This window comes from Hibiscus syriacus, unplaced genomic scaffold (genome assembly GCF_006381635.1).
Source record: "Hibiscus syriacus cultivar Baekdansim isolate YM2019G1 unplaced genomic scaffold, ASM638163v2 tig00016725_pilon, whole genome shotgun sequence".
Taxonomy (NCBI): Eukaryota; Viridiplantae; Streptophyta; class Magnoliopsida; order Malvales; family Malvaceae; genus Hibiscus; species Hibiscus syriacus.
In genome coordinates, this window is record NW_024062391.1 from 220,342 (window position 1) to 238,626 (window position 18,285).

Genomic DNA, 18,285 nt, shown 5'->3' on the forward strand with positions numbered 1-18,285 from the left:
ATAGAATGATAGTAGTGTATGTTTCATGAATTCATTGTTACATGTTCTATTATGCCTCACTAAGTCTGTGACTTAGCGTGTAAGTGGTTTATACGTAGGTACCAAGAAACATGAAGACCAGAGTTAAGGTTTAGGAAGGCATCATCTCCTTTAAAGCGATTAGATCAGAAGTGATTTAAACAGTATGTCATTTTGTTGTAATAATTATGTTGGCATGTAATTACAATTTAAATCATATATGCTCTGATCGATTTTGTAATCATTTTGATGGTGTTTATGTAAATTATAACATTGTTGTTCAATAAAAGTTTTAAATTTTTATGAGATTTGTAAAAGTTAACGTTTTGAAAATTAAATATGACACCTCGGACTCGTATCCGGGTCAGATACAGGTTGGGGGTGTTACATTCAGCCTTTCAAGATCAGGTTGGAAAAAGTAGCGGAGGTAGATGAGAAATGGGTAACTAACCTGACTCAACATAAAGGTAGTGGGGAATGAATTGCTTGGACCCATATCAAGCAACTAATGAAGAATCACCCCGATGAATTGAAAGTAATGGACTTTTTGGGTTGGGCATTTATGGTTTGGTTATATTCCCAAAGACTTTGAGATACATTTAGGCGTTTATGGTAGAACTGTTCGAACAACTCCTGAAATGAGTAAATCCAGCACCGACAATTTTAGCTGAAACTTTTCGCTCCCTCAACCATTGCAGAAAGACTGGTGGAGGACGATTTATAGGGTGTGCACAGCTTCTCCAAGTTTGGATCCATAGTCACTTTTGGAAGACTAACTGGATTTCCTACCGCCAATTCAATACCACTTATTCTCCCTTGAGGGAATTCCTTACCCTAAAATGGCAAGAATATGTCCCAAAAGAAAAGTGGATGAAGGTATTCATACACCTTCAGGATAGGGATATTGTCTGGAGAGCCCCCTGGTTGACCCATAGTGGCATTCTTTTCCTATGTGGAGACTCAGAAACTATGACATTATTTGGATTATAGATAGGAGTTGGATACTCTCTACTTTTGGCACTTCGGTAGTACGGGGCACGCCAGTTTATCCCAACAACACATGGAATATCCATATTGGAATTAACATATCATAGGAACAACTACAAGAAAAATGTCAAAGAAATAGCTGAATCATGTAAGAAAATATCTTGTATGGATGTTGTGGCCGCTAAGGACATGCTTACTCTCGACTATTTGGAATGGCGAAGGTTAAGAAAAATGATACCATCCCAGTTCCAGACCATGAAGACACTCAAACCATGGAAGAACATCTTAATCATATTCTCTCTGAGTTAGAGATAGCAAGGAAAAAATTTGAAACCGAAAAATAGGAGTTGAAACAAAGTCTAAGGGAACTAGAGGATGAAAATTTCCAGTGGAAGTTGGATGCTGGTACCCAGAAGGATTGGGTATACAAGTTAGAGAATGAACTGAAGAAAATTTGTTTTGAGCTTCAGGATTTGAGAAAAGGATATCAAGAACAAGTCCAAAACAATTCCAATATGAAGAGGTCTTCTGAATACTGGAAAAGTGAAGCTAAAAGCCTGAAAAGGAATTTTGAAGGGCAGAAGGAAAGAGAAGCCTTGAACCACTCAAAGACATTTGTTAGATAACTAATACCAAAATAAGTGTTTGAGGGTCCAAGTAACCGATTTAGAGGAGTCTTTTCAGAAGCAGTAAGAGCGGGATAGAAAAACCATAGCTGAATTGGAGGCCATTGTGGGCGGGTTCAAGAAACAAGAAAGGGAGCTTCAGATAGTTCCTTTGATGGGGGATTTCAGTGGCGCTTTCGTTGGGAGTAGGCCCATCAAAGGGTGAAAGCTAGAGATGTAGTTATCCGATATTTCTTGCACATTTTAGCAAGGAAAGCGGGAGTAATCGGACAAGGTATTCAACCAATGACAGATGAATGAAGAAGACTTGTCAACCTGTTAGAGGTTGTTTGGAGTTTAGAGGATTTAGTCAGAATGTACCTTTAAGATATTTTTGTCTCTTACAAAATATTAAACACTTTTGTCTCAAGAAAGATTATTTATAATAACAGACACATTTCTGGATCAATGCCTCTAATTCTCGTGCATCATGCATCATTTACATATCTTGCTTTTCATTTTTATTTTTCATGTTTTTACATTCACATGAACTAACAGAGAAATGTCTAGGGAAAAAACATCGGGTTTCCCTCCACAAGCCATAGACACACATCGTCCTTACAACACCCGCACAAAAAAAGACAAATGAAAGCCAAAATTGCTCAACTTGAAGAGAATATGTTGAGGTTGCAAAGGGAGTTAGAAGAAAAGATAAACCAGAATAACCAAAGCACTCTGGAAACAATCATAAAAAGCTAAGAGTCTTTGGTTGACTAAATTGTTGCCAGACTATCTGGCCTGAAACAGGCAAGCGCGCCTGGGGCAGGATCATTTGAAGGGGTAGATATACCACATACCCCCCAGGTGGTTATCCCACCTGGAATCCTACCAGGACTACAAAGGGACTCGTCCACTGAAAAAGCAAAAGCCTCATCTGCTGTGAAGGTATAGACCTATGTATCCAACCCTGAGAATAATCCGGATGATTACCATGTATCAGATTTTGATGAAGAAGACAAGGCAAAAAAATAGAAGAAAAGATCAAACTGTTGGAAGAATAAATGAATGTGGTTAAGGGGGACCATGATTATCATGGAGTTGATGCTCTAGAGCTGAGTTTAATCCCGTATTTGGTGCTCCCACATTACCATGTTCTGTCGGATGATGATGGGATATGTAGCAAATAATCAGCTCCTGATTCATTGCTTCTAGGAGTGTTTGTCTGGTTCATCCATCCGGTGGTACAATCAGCTAAATCGATGTCATATCAAGACTTAGAAAGATTTAGCTAAATCATTCTTGGAACAATACAAGCACATAAATTATATGAGACAAGATCGAGTCACGCTACAGAGCATGGAGAAAAAGCATAATGAGAGTTTCAGACAATATGCACAGAGATGGAGGGATTTAGCTGTGCAAGTTCATCCACCCTTGGATGAGAAGGAAACCAGGAAGCTCTTCGTGAAAACCTTGAAAACTCCTTACTTAAGACACCTGGTTGCAATCACGTTAGGAAATTAATCCGAGCTAGTTATGGCCGGGGATATGATTGAAACGGTCATAAAATAAGGCAAGATTGAGGGAGAGGAATCAAGCAAGAAATCTCCTATAAAGAAAAAATAGGGAGAGATTAATAACATCAACACCTACAAGACAAATAAAGGTGTTACAATCTCCAACTCAAAAATAACTGCAGTTGTACCATTAGGTACTTCTAGTCAAAGTTTGGGGTAACCTAGGAAAGAAAAAGAAATGGAACATTTTGATCCTATTCCCATGACATACAAGGAACTGTATCAAAGACTCTTTGACACTCATGAAGTGTCACCATACTCGGTGGCACATATGAAGCCCCCATACCACATATGGTATGATGAGAACACTCACTGCGAATATCATGGTGGTGTGTCAGGGCATACTATTGAGAATTGCCTCACATTCAAGAGGATTGTACAAAGAATGCGTAATAAGAATTGGATCCACTTCGAATCAAGAGCACCAAATGTTGCAAAAAATCATTTGCCTATCCATCAAGAGACTGGGATTAATGCAGTCACTACAGATAAAAACATGAAATTTAAGACTGGTGTTTATGAAATAAAGTCTCATTTGGCTTGGGTATGGAGATAAATGGTGAAAGTAGGGTTTTTTGTACCACATTTTGATACATCAAGGAGCAGGGAGGGTAATCACTGTTGTTACCACAATAAAGAAAGACATGAAGTACAAGATTTCCAGGAGTTTAAGGATCTGATCCAGCTCATGATGGATAGGAAGGAGTTGGAATTCTATGACGAAATCCAAGACTCTACAAAAGCAGATGTTTGTGCAATTGAAGAATCATCCGAAATAGGATATGGTAGGGGTCGTCTTTTGGTAATTACCCCTAAAGTGACAGCAGAGAAAACAAAAGCAAAGGTAGTGATCACAACACCCCGACCTTTTTCCTACACAGACAGCCGACAAGTGCCTTGGAAGTATGAATGCCAAATAAGCACTCTGAAGAAAGATGACAATAAAGTGGGGCATGTTGTGGGGAAACGCTACATCCAAGAGGCTAAATCCCCCCAGAGACCGCTTGAATCCTTCAAAGGGAATGTGCTGACAATAAACGAGCCAATAAAGGAGAAATGAGCTATAGAGTTTCTCAAATTTTTAAAGCACAATGAGTATAGCATTGTAGACCAATTACATAGCCTGCCAACACGTGTTTCAATGTTGGCATTGATACTAAGTTTAGAGGCACACATGGGGGCACTCCTAAAAGTCCTAAATCATACACATGTACCACAAGACATACCAGTCAGCAAGATGGATCGACTAGTAAACAACATTCAAGCTGATAATCTCATCTTATTTTCTGACAATGAGATTCTGTCTGGAAAAAGAGGTCGACCTAAGGCATTTCACATCACCACTCATTGTATGGGGTACGCCTTACCGAGTTTATTAATTGAAAATGATTCAGTCCTTAATATTATGCCTTTGGTTATGTTGAAAAGGTTGCCAATGGATACTTCAAACATGAGAACATGCCAGAGTGTAGTCCGAGTATTTGACGATACCAAGAAGGAGGTAATTAGCAAGATTGAGGTACCTTTAACCATCAGACCTACTACTTACAATATTGAATTCTTGGTAATGGACATCATGCCTTCCTACAACTGCCTTTTGGGAAGGCCCTGGATCCATCAAGTTGGAGCAATATCATCTACGCTGCACCAGAAAGTCAAGTTTGTCATTGATGGGGCTCTTGTAATTGTTAATGCTGAAGAAGATATTGTGGCGAGTGTGACTAGTGACGCCCCATACATAGAAGTAAATGATGAAGTGGTAGAATACTTGTTCCGCTCCTTAGAATTTTTGAATGCCACATTTGTGGATGAAGGAGGAAGAATTTTCAAACCATAGTTCTCTGAATGCACTAAAATAGAGATCAAGCAGACCTTGTGAAGAGGTGCCAAGATAGGAAAAGGATTTGGTAATCTGTTACAAGGAAGGATCAGCCTTGTTCTTCCTATAACAAAACTAGACCAGTTTAGGCTGGGTTTTTAGCCCAATTAACAACAGAAGAGGAAGGAAATCCAGAAAGGCTAAGACAGAAGGTTGGCCAGATTGAACGGGAAAGATTTTCAATGGGAACCCATGGTTTTTCCACATCTCTATGAAACATTTAAATCCAGAGGTTATGAGTTTGGGACGACCTCACCAGATTTAGAGGTCACTTTGAAAGATTGGAGTATTAACGCTATAACCGCAGAGAATGCCGAAAATATAGAGGGGTCAGGAATCCGCCCTTTACCACCTGGATCGGTGCTTAACAACTGGACGGCTAAAGAATTACCTATGGTTTTCAAATTTCTTTCAGAGTAATACTTAAACTATCCCTATTCGCTTACACCTAGGGTAATAGGTGATCTTTTGTAAGGGTGAATAAATGTTTTTTAAGTTCAATTAAAGATGCAGTTTTTTTCATGATAAACATTTTTCTTATTTCTTTTGAACTCAATTTTTTTTCATTAAGTACTTTTCTTTTGAATTCAATTTTCTTTCGTTCAGTACTTCATTTTATCCTTTTTGGAATTTAATTTTCGGCCATATCATGTGGGATACTTTCCTCTCACACATATACATTTCGTTTCTCCTTCAGGTCCCAAGATAAAGATAATGCAGACACTGATGATACTGACCCGAAAGTGGATTTTAAACAGTTCGTTTGTCTTGGGGAAGTTGATGAATGTGACAATGAAGACAAGTGCAGCCCTTCAAATTGTTAAGGATGGTAGAAAAAGAAGACAAACAAATATTGCCACATGAAGAGAAAATCAAAATCCTGAATTTGGGTACAGGAGAGGAAAGAAATGAAGTCAAAATTGGCACAACTATCTCGACTGAAGCAAGAAAAAACTTAATATTCTTACTTTAAGAATACAAAGATGTGTTTGCATGGTCGTATCAAGACATGCCAAGGCTATATACATATATGGTAGTCCACAAACTGCCTATCAAGCCAGAAATGCAAACATGTGGAACAAAAGCTAAGGAGAATGAGACCTGAAATGCTCCTTAAGATCAAGGAAGAAGTCAAGAAATATTTCAATGTTGGCTTCCTTCAAGTGGCCAAGTATCCGAAATGGGTGGCTAACATAGTACCGGTTCCAAAGAAAGATGGGAAAGTACGCATGTATGTCGATTACCGAGACCTTAACAAGGCGAGCCCCAAATATAATTTTCCTCTGTCGCACATAGACACTCTAGTGGATAATACTGCTATGAACACTTTCTTCTCGTTTATGGATGAATTCTCATGATATAACTAGATTAAGATGCATCATGAGGACATGGAAAAGACTACATTCATCACAATGTGGGGAACTTTCTGCTACAAGGTGATGCCCTTCGGATTAAAGAATGTCGGGGCAACATATCAAAGAGCTATGGTGACATTATTTTATTACATGATGCATAAAGAAATTGAGGCTTATGTCGATGACATGATTGGCAAAGCACAAACTAGAATGAATATGTCGATAATCTGAGAAAGCTCCTTCAAAGATTAAGAAAGTTCCAGCTGAAATTGAACCCCAACAAATGTACATTCGGGGTAATATATGGAAAGTTGTTAGGCTTCGTGGTCAGCATGAGAGGTATCAAAGTCAATCCAGATAAATTCAAAGCCATCTAGAATTTACCTCCCCCACAAACATAGAAAGAGGTTCGAGGTTTTCTGGGTAGGTTCAATTACATAGCACGGTTCATATCCCAACTGACCGGTAAGTGTGACCCAATTTTTTACCTTCTTCAAAAAACAACTCTGGAACATGGGATGAGGATTGCCAGACTACATTCGAGAAAATATAAGAATATCTATCTCGCACTCTTATTTTAATATCACCTATCCAGGGAAAACCTCTATTCTTGTATTTATCCATATTCGAGAGTTCAATGGGGTGTGTTCTTGGTCAACATGATGAATCTGGGAGGAAGGAAAGGGCCATTTATTACCTAAGCAAGAAGTTCACTAATTGCGAAGTCATATATCCTCCCATCGAAAAGGTTTGTTGTATCACACCACTTGGCTGATTTCCAAGTTAGACCCACTAAAGTATATGAATTGTGTGCCTGCTCTCTCTGAAAGGTTAGCCCGATGGCAAATGTTATCTGAATTTGACATCGAGTACGTGAGCCAAAAAGCTATAAAGGGAAGTGTCATATCAGATTTTTTGGTAAGCAGAACTGCTGAAAATTACGAGCCGCTGGACTTTGACTTCCTAGACGAAGATTTAATGGCCATATCCTTAGAAGAAGCAAGTACTTCCATATGCAATTCCTGGGAAATGCATTTTGATGGTGCATCAAATGCATTGGGACATGGCATTGGGGTAATACTAATCTCCCCTAAAAAAAATCATTACTTATTCACTAGCAGACTGAATTTTGATTGCACCAACAACATGGAATAGTATAAAGTTTGTGTTTTGGGGATTCGAGTTACTATTGGACAAAATATAAAGACCTTACGAGTATATGGAGATTCGGCTTTAGTGATCTATCAGCTCCGCAGAGAATGGGAAACAAAGGATGTAAAGCTGGTAGAATACATAAAGTTAATATTGGATCTACTCGAAGAATTTGATGAAGTCTCTTTCCATTATGTGCCTAGAGAAGAAAACCAAATGGTTGATGCTTTAGCTACCTTGGCAGCCACATTTAAGGTTGGCAGGGAGTCATATATGATGCCAATTGACATGCAGTCGTATGAGTACCCAGCTCATTGTTACCAAATTGAAGAAGTAAAAGACATTAAGCCCTAGTATCATGACATTCTGAAATACATCAAAAACAGAAGTTATCCAGAGGAAACTACCAAAACTGATAAAAGAACTATTAGAATTATGACGGCTGGATATGTTCTTGATGGAGAGGTCTTGTACAAGAAAAGCCATGATCAGATCTTGTTGAGATGTATAGACGCAGAAGAGGCAAAGATGATATTAGAAGAGGTACATAATGGAGTTCGTTGAACGCATACGAATGGATATATGATGTCAAGGCAAATTATGAGATGCAAATATTTCTGGTCCACATTAGAAAGCGACTACATCAATTATACTAGAAGATGTCACAAATGTCAAATCTATAGGGATAAAATCAATGCTCCACCTCAACCTCTTCATTCAATGACCGCACCATGGTCGTTCTCTATGTGGGGGCATGGATGTTATCAGGAAAATTCATCCGAAGGCTTCAAAGGGTCATCGTTACATTCTTGTGGAAATTGACTACTTCACGAAATAGGTAGAGACTGCATCATATGCCAATGTCACTCAATCCACTATATGCAAGTTCTTGAAAAAAGAGATCATATGTCGGTATGGTTTACCTGAAAGAATCATTACCGATAATGCCACAAACCTGAACAATAAGATAATGGATAATGCTTGTGAATAATTTAACATAAAGCATCATAACTATACTGTTTATAGACCGAAGATGAATAGAGCAGTAGAAGTGGCGAACAAAAACATTAAGAAGATAGTGGAGAAAATAACTGAGACATACAAAGATTGGCATGAAAAATTACCTTTTGCTCTATTCGCTTATCGAACCTCGGTACGATCTTCGACTGGGGTAACCACATTCTCATTAGAATATGGGATGGAGGTAGTACTGCCCATTGAGATAGAGATTCTGTCACTCCGGGTCTTGTCATAAGTTAAACTAGATGATGTAGAATGGGTCTAAATTCGATATGATCAGTTGAACCTAATAGAGGAAAAGAGGTTGAATGCCATTCATCGTAGTCAACTATACCAGAAACGAATGATCCGAGCACATAATAAAAAGGTGCACCCAAGAGTATTCCACGAAGAGGATTTTGTACTAAAGAGGATTTGGCAAATCCAAAAAGATTTCACAGGAAAATGGTTGCCAAATTGGGAAGGACCATATGTCGTAAAAAAGGCTTTCTCCGAAGGAGCACTGATTCTGGTTGAAATGGACGAGCCGAAATTACCAAATCCTGTTAATTCGGATGCAGTCAAAAAAATATTTCTCTTAGGTTGAAAACACAAAAGGGCGCCCTAAGTTGAAAAAAATCATTTAGGGTGAAAACCCGAAAGGGCGCCTTAAATTGAAAAAAAATGGGTCCAAGATGAAAACCCAGAAAGGGTGTCTTGAGACTAACATCCAAGTTGAAAACTAGAAAGGGCAATTTGGATGAGGATTCAAGAAAGGTTTTGTGTCACGACATCCAAGTCTTCTGCAGACGTAACGATTAAGGGAAATGTGACATTTCCGAACATTATCACATTTTCAAAGTCCCCTTGACAAAGGTTGTACTCAAAATTTATCTAACAGTATATCAGTTCAAAGGCACCCGCATTATCGAGATCTAAGGCATCTACTTATATTTCTTTTTGACTTTCCAAAATGTTTGTCATAAACTTTGTTCTTTTTTCCTTATAAATAAATATGACCATTTCTCTAAGTCAATTCCTTTTAAGCATCTTGGTTTGAATTTAAACTTAATGATTTATTCACTTTTGAAAAGATAATTGTGTATTATTGTGCAAAGACTTTCTTGAAATGTACAAGTATTCAGAAGTTGACCAGGGCTTATGCACTATACTTGAGATAACTAAAAGATATTACCCAAACCAAGACTAAAAATAAAACTATATACATCGGATTTAAACATAGTGAAGAATCCAAGATCAATATCAGAAATTCAAGATTCCGGAATCAAAATTCATCAGGACTGACAACCAGAGATTGAAGATTTCCCTCCAAATCCTAGAATAACATATCTAACATATGCATTTTAGGCACGCATAAGAACATTGCATCCATAGCATCGCATATGTGCATAATTTTGCATATTCTTGTTAGAGTCAATTTCAACTTCACAGCGAAGGATATTAAACTCCAGACAATGCGATTTACAAGATTCGATTTCAACTTCACAACGAAAGACATTCAATTCAAAGCTCAACTTCACAGCGAATGAGCCATCCACGATTTTAACTTCACAAAGAAGGATATCGTGCTCATTGGATTGACTTAGTGTCACAACAAATGAGTCATCTGCAACAATAAGGAGCTACCTCCCAGCATAGTACAATATAACTCAAGGCGAGAAGAGTTATCTATTAACAAGAGCCTTCGAGTTCGTTAACATTCAACTCGAGGACATATTTACCGCAAGGTAGCATAAAGGGACTACTTTCCAGTCAAATTTTTCACAACAAGGTCTTTAAATTGAGAAGAGAACCAACGTTGACTATGATTTAGCAACACAGAGCCACTTTCCAATTCAAATTTTGAACTACGATGTCAACTTCAAAACGAATGATATCATATTCAAAGACATCTCAAGAGTCACCCGCAGTACAACTCAACAATAAGGAGCCATCCTTTTTCTTCAAGTCTCAATTCCACAGCAGATCGTAGTTGATAAAGATTTAACAGCAACATGGAGTTGGATTTTAAACTCAGAAGTTGACAACTCCCACAGGAACATGCTTGTTTCCAAGCCCATATGTCGAACGAAAATTTGTATTTTTTTGTCTTTGCCCTATTTTTGTTACACGATAATGGGCAAAGAGGGGTAGCTGTAGTCATTCATTTTCATCCGGGGTTTTTTTTAGTATATATATAAGATGTAGTATATAGTTTGTTAAAAAAACATTTTGAAAATATATATATATAATATGTAGTTTTTAAAAATATTTTCAATATATATATATAATATGTAGTTTTTTGAAAACATTTTAAAAATATATATATATAATATATAGTTTTTGAAAATATTTTGAAAATATATATAACATATAGTTTTTGAAAATGTTTTGAAAAAATATATATAATATATAGTTTTTGAAAACATTTTAAAAAATATATATATAATATATAGTTTTTGAAAATATTTTGAAAAAATATATATAATATATAGTTTTTGAAAACATTTTGAAAATATATATAATATATAATTTTTAAAAAATATTTTTAAAACATTTTCATGTATTATATTTTATTATTTATTATATTATTATTATATTTTCTTTTTCTTTTTTTATTTTCTTTTTTAATTTGGTCCAAATAGTTTTAAGTCCAAGAGGCCCAGTAGGGAACCCAACTGGACAAGCAAGCCTGAACCAGCAAACCGACCCGGCCAGGAGCCCAGCACACCAACTCGATCTGAGTTTGCCTGACCCAATGAATTAGGGTTTCCAATTCAAGAAAAAGCACTTCACGATCTTGAGCTGTTGGATCTATAGCCAATCCAAAGGCCCAAAACAAATATCGATCTTAGGTTTTTCAATAGCCATCAACCGCCATGGAGTTCGACCAATTTGAAGAAACCATCCCCTAGTGGGAAACAATTTTTTTCCAGCAACAACAACAATCAACCGAATAACGTAATTTCGTAGGATTAAAAAACAACCAAAAACATGTATTTCTATCCTAATGAAATTCTAAATCGAACGAAAAATGGACTCTTAATGCTATAAATCCCTGTAAAAATGAAACAAAAAAAAACAGAGAAGATCGAGGAAAAAGCACTTGTAAACTTCGAAAAGAAAATAAAATAAAAAAGATATTCCCTTTCTTTTTTGGTTCATTTGTATGTGGTTGTATGGGGTTTGTGTTGTTTTTTATTTAAAAAAAAGAAAGAAATTGTTGAGGATCTAAGAAAAAAGAGAACTTTTTTTTCGAAATATTTTTTTTCAGATCTAGTTCTCTACGAGGCTCTTTTGTGAAAACTAATCGGTGATTTGGACAAAGGGGAACAATAGCTTTCGAATGGTGTAAAAAAAGTTTGGTTTCCCGCCGATGAAAGGCGGCCGATGCCAGTTCACGACGGTCGACGAGGCGGCGCACGATCGAAATTTGGGTTCGTATGAACCCCGACTGAGTGTTCTTCATAAAACCTATTTTGTGCTTTAAATTCGATTTTAATTTTAATTTTTCTTTTAAATTCACCCTCACTATATTTTATTTTTCAATTTGGTCCTTTCTTTCTTTCCTTATTTCATATTTTATTTTATTATATTTAAAAGACTACCACGCTTAATGAGTCATTAATTCGATAATAATCGTTCTTTTATTTTTATTTTTTATTATCTCTTTTTTTTTATTTCAGTGTTAGTAATTTTTATCTTTGTTTAATTTTGCAATTGATAAAATTTTTTATTTTTAATTTAATTGATTTTTTTCTTTACATTATTTTTATTACTTTGTGTTTTAATATGTGTGATTTGTTTTTGTTTTATTTATTTTAATTTTCCATTATGTTAATTTTATTTTTCGGCATGTATATATATATTTCTACTTTGTTTAAAGTATTATAATTTAACTTTTGTCTCTTTTTTCTTTTGATTAATTCAATATTTCATTTTTTTAACATTTTTTTGCTCTTTTAGGGGTACTCTTAAATCAATCAAAGGTAAATAACTAGGATCGAATTTTTACCTTTTAATTTAACTTATAATTTTCTTAATTAAGACAACTGAAAATTAAATTAGTACCGAAACGGCAGTACAAGAGTGCTAATCCTTCCTTGACTATAACTGACTCTCGAATCTGACATATTTCTGGTAAAACGCAAATCAGGTAATTTTTCATTGATCAACTTAAATATTATTTTTTAAATGATCGATGGCGACTCTAACCCATTTATTCAAGTTGAAGCCAATTCCGGGCCCAACCCGAAAGATGGCCGTGACAAAAATATTTAAATAAATATATTTTATTTAAAAAAAATCAATTATAAAATTTATCAATAATTTGTACATATTTTTCCAAACACTTAAAAAACCCAAAACTAAGTTGTAGATAAAGTGTGAGTTTGTTAGAAAGGATTAATCATTTCAATGTAGTAAACCTTTGTGGGACTTATGAACACTGTGGTGGTATCTTGTCTATGAGCTCATGAAGAATAATTCTTTAAGAGAATGACTTCAGAATAAAAGTTGTCAGAAATTCGTTATATGAAATTATAAAATTTAAATTGCTTTAAATATTCCTAATGAGCTCCATAGCTTTATCACTCAACATATGTGCATAAAGATATTTGTAGTGACAATAATTTGTAGTTGCATTGTTGGGATTAAATAATCTTGAATATAATGGATGGTGTGTTTAGAAGCAACAATAATCAATAAAACGCTTGACAATAAATAACATAAAAAAAGGAGAGCATTGATTGTCAAATAATCTAAAAAACTTTTAAGAACATAATTTTAATGTCATATCAATATTTGTTTATCAACAGTTTATAATGATAATTATAATGAAAAATAAATTAAAATTTTAATAATTATATTATAAGTTTTAAAAATTTAGTGATCAAAATATAAATACCTTAAAACCCCAATAACTATTTTGCTAATTTACTAATTTATTCCTGACTACATTGAAAGGTTAAATGATCATTTAATAGGTTAAAAGTGGAATAACTATTTTATTAGTTCACAAGTTCAATAGGTTTGGGTGCTAAAACAGACGCTTTGAAAGTAGCAAGTACGAAATTTAAAGATTTGTTATAGCTTAAGGACCATTTAGGCCATAATCCTTGTGTATCGAAATTCCACCAGAGTACGTAATTGATAGAACAATTACAGATTAAAACACAACCCAACTTGTAATTTTCGACTGAACCCTAAAATTCTGCTTCGATTGCAATCCCTAAACCCTAAAATCATCTAGCCCCCGAATCCATACAGAGTCCTACCTTGCCTCTTGAGCGCGTAGACCACATCCATGGCGGTCACCGTCTTCCTCCTTGCATGCTCGGTATAGGTCACGGCGTCGCGAATGACGTTCTCCAGGAATATCTTGAGAACTCCACGGGTTTCCTCGTAGATCAAGCCACTGATACGCTTTACTCCTCCCCGTCGAGCAAGGCGTCGAATCGCCGGCTTTGTGATGCCCTGTATATTATCGCGGAGGACCTTACGGTGGCGCTTCGCTCCTCCCTTTCCCAGCCCCTTACCTCCCTTTCCTCTTCCTGACATCTTCAATCAAATATAAAAAAAATTGAACTATTCAATTGGGTATTTGTGGGGAAGAACAAGATTGTGAGGGGATTTATTGGGGGAAGTGGGAGTTCAAAGTTGGGACTGTGATCCGTGAGAAAATCTTAACGACGAATTTTGGCCGTTGATGATATACGGGAGATGGTTTAGATGAAAACAAGTATTGACTCGGATGGATGACCTGGCAAACTTTTGCAGTTACTTTAAGCGTGTTTTCTTTGATCTAATTATCATGCTTCCCCCGTACTTTTTGCTTACTTTAAAATTTAATCCCTCTACTTTTGATACTTTAATTTATTATCGCTCCATCCAAAATAATACTCATTCTAAAACAAAATAATGGTAACACTCGAAAAAAAAATTAGATATATAACATTCTAATGAATCATGTAGGTTAAAGACTCTTGAATTAGGAAAATTCTAAAATAGATATTAAATATGGACATCTATCACTAATTTTATAATTAAATTCATAAATAGATATTAGATTGTATTAAAATTATCTTTTTGGATATCAGACTTTCAAAGGTTATATCACTACAAGAAAATATACCTTTAATGACACACGCTAAATTATGACTTGGAAAAAATATGTGTCATAAAAAATGTCATGTTTCTTAAAATCTGGAAGATTTATGACTTACAATAATGTGTGTCATATTTAATAGTCATAATCCAAAAATTTTAGCAAACACACGGAGTACACTTTTCATTGTGTGTCATCTCTAAAAGTCGTCTTTTAATTCCCCCCCTAATTTTCATCACGTACGCATGCTTTCCTGCTTCTAGTCCTCCTCGATCATCAGTTCACACTAAACCTATGTTTCATTTTTTTCTCATTGCATCAGTTCACGCACGCATGCTTCCCCCCTTTTTCTCTTTGCATTCCGATTAGCACAGCCGAATCTGCACTCTCACAAGGCCTCTCAGTCGATCCACTGGTTTCTCCATTCAACACAACACAGACGAAATATAGCAACAGTTCAAATATTCAAGTCAAACAATTTGCACTCTCACAAGGCCTCTCGATCTACTAGTTTCGCCATTCACCACAACGCAAACGAAGGGAATCAAAATTCAAGGGTTCCCACAGGTATTCCTTGTTCTCTATTCCACCATTCAATTTAGGTTTCTGGTCTTACGAATTACTTATGTTATATTCCTGTGAATTTGTATGTAAAACCCTTTATATGTTGCAACGGGAGAAACAATGTGTGTTTGTTAATGTTCATTTTAACTGAAACTCAAAGTGGTGTGTTATCTTCGGTGGCTGACATGATTTTCCGTAATATGAGCAGTAAACCAAGCAACTCTTACTTTCTTTTCCACTAGTGCCATAGTGTTAGGCATATGTGAAGACATGGAGTTTGCTTTTCCAGTTATCTGTTCTTCTTTCTTGTCTACCAAACAATCATGAAACTTAAACTTCTACGGAATTCCAACTTTTGGGTATGGTTAATTTACTAGTGAATTAGGGTTTATAAAGAATCATTGGGTGAATTAGAGAAGGTGAAAGTGGAGATAGGCTAGAACACGAGATTCGATCAACAATAATTTAAGGGCATGGAAGATTGATTTGATCTACAGTTGTTTATTTATTTATGATTTTCCATATCACATAATCACTAAAACCAAATACCCCCTTAAATAGACATTTTTCGACATTTTAAGAAGTATAAATTCCCATTTATTTGGATCCACTTGGATGTAAACTGTAGGAGAGCTGATTGACCTCTAGAAAGTTAATTAATCTTTCTTCTTGATTTTCTTTTCAGGGTCTTATAAACAGCCACTTAAATTTGCATATTTTATCATCATGTAGTTTGAGCTTCAGTTCTATTTGAAGAAATTTAATGAATATACTTGCATTTATTTACGTAGAAATTCTAACTACCAATTTGCAATAAGTGGTAGAGTTAGTATTTGTAAAGTTCATGTTTTTAGTGTTGATACTAAAAGAGAGAGATTTCTTGTCAATATAACAAAATTAGTAGGGAAATGGACTTTTGGTAAATCATATAAACAATGATCTATTTAGGTAGGGAAGATCATAAATTTTGAATTTTGTTTATAATTGGAACAGTTATTGACTCGGTATTAGCTCTTGATTGATACTAAGCAACTTAATTAAGGAAAAGAAGAGACGGTTGAGAGAAGTAAAGTAATATAGCATTGTGATTGCTGGTCAACTATATTGATCGAATCATATAGAATACGCTAAGTTAAAAATGAATAATTTCTATCATTTGTGCAGTTTAGGAACCTTGGCTTGTGGTTATCTGATTTCTCTCTAAAAAGTTGTTTATCGTTGCATAAAGGTTTATGTGGAAAGGTAATATTTGATAACTCAACATAAGAGGTGGATTTTGCAGATCATACATGAAAACCAATCATGTAGTTGGCATGCATTTTCATTCTTTTTCAAAGCATATAAAAGAGCAATACATGTTTATCTTCCAGTTTATTTGATTCATGAGCTTAAAGTACATCGCCAGGGACTTGGAAAACGGTATGTATTTGTTTGTCCCCTTGTCCTCAAAATAATATTTCTTACTCCTCTGCTCTAGATATGGTTTGTAGTTATGTGTTTTACTTTTATTTAACTAACCAGCGTTTTAATTCGCCAATTGTTAATAAAAAATTTCTTAGCTTTCAGCAAATTTGCATTGTAATCCTCCAATTTCTAGCATTATTTTATGTCAAACTAGTCAATTTGTGAACCCATCTACCAAATTTCTGTCTTCACCACCTGACCACATACGAACTGACTCCAACTAACCATTTCCAGTGAAGATGAAAGTATGAAATTTAGGATCATTTCGAATTTCGATGATCATCTATCCACACCTTTATTCTTCGTTCTTCTAAAGTCATTATAAGCAATTACCGTAACTATACGTGGAAAAAGAACACGATTATAAGGGCTTTTGTTTTATATTCTTTTGATTGTCTTGTAATTGTCTTTATAAGACCTACAAGTTATTTATATTACAAAGCGTTTTTTAGACTTAATATTTTACTTGATGTAGGCCTTTCACAATATTAGCTAAAGGTCTTTTTGGTACTGCAAGATCAAGCCTGTTTCTCTCCACATATTGTACTTCTGCCTGGTGAGCTTCAGTGAACAAATACACTTCATTTCTCTAGCTTAAAGAAATTTCCGGTTTTGATATGTAAGAGATGTCCATTTGGTACTTTGGCATCTATGCAAATGCTTCTTAATTGCAATTGAAATATGATTCAAGTGCACATCGTCTTGGGCATAAAAATCTTTGCCAAACCACTAACCTTGGGTTGACATTCCTCCAAATAGTATCCCAGTGCGATATGATTAACCCGATCAAACCCAGTTAGGTTCGACCAATTTTAACCTTTTGACCCGAATATTTCTTTATTATGAAAAAACATTTAAGTATAATTATGTTTAAAATAAACTCTAATTATGGATGTTAAAAATATTACAAACACACTTCAAAAGAAATATATTCATAAAGATTATGATTTCATCGATCTGAATCTTTCCTGGGTTACGAATCGTGAGTTAGGCTAGGAAAGTGAAAACTTTAATTTTAAGTTTAAGATATATAAACTAAAGTTAAAAAAAGGAATTGAAAAACAAGGTACAAAAAAAATGGTGTCAAACTGAAAGTACCATAATTATACAACTAAACTTGCTAGTTAAAACATATTTGTGTATATATATTGATAAAAATAATGTAGATATAAAAGATTTTTATATGTAGTAAGTGTGTGTATTTTTTTATTATGCAGTAAGTGTGTATTTAATATATATTCATGTGTGTTCTTTTTTATTATGCAGTAAGTGTGTGTATTTAATATATATTTATGTGTGTATGCTTTTTTTATTATGCAGTATGTGTGTGTGTTTAATATATATGTATGTGTGCTTTTATTATGCAATACGTGTGTGTTTAATGTATATATGAAATGTGTGTGAATGATTATAATATAAAGGGTGTGTGCTCTTTTATTATGAAATGTGTGTGAGTGAGTTTTTATAATATAAAGGGTGTGTGTGTTGTTAATGTGAAATGTGTGAGTTTTTATAATATGAGGTGTGTGTTTTCGAAAGGTAAACCATCGGAAGTAACTAACAACCAGCGAAAGTAATT

At 35.0% G+C, this 18,285-nt stretch overlaps 1 protein-coding gene across 1 annotated transcript; it reads right to left on the reverse strand.

The window, feature by feature from the left end:
- Window positions 1-13,646: 13,646 nt before the first annotated feature.
- On the reverse strand, window positions 13,647-14,199 carry LOC120208609 (histone H4). The gene has a single exon (XM_039207838.1). The coding sequence runs from the start codon at window positions 14,129-14,131 to the stop codon at window positions 13,820-13,822; it is 312 nt and encodes a 103-aa protein (XP_039063769.1). The 5' UTR covers window positions 14,132-14,199; the 3' UTR covers window positions 13,647-13,819.
- Between the last annotated feature and the right edge of the window lie 4,086 nt (window positions 14,200-18,285).

Coding starts and splice junctions, on each gene's coding strand:
- LOC120208609 (XM_039207838.1), bottom strand. CDS start 14,131: ATGTCAGGAAGAGGAAAGGGAGGTAAGGGGCTGGGAAAGGGAGGAGCG.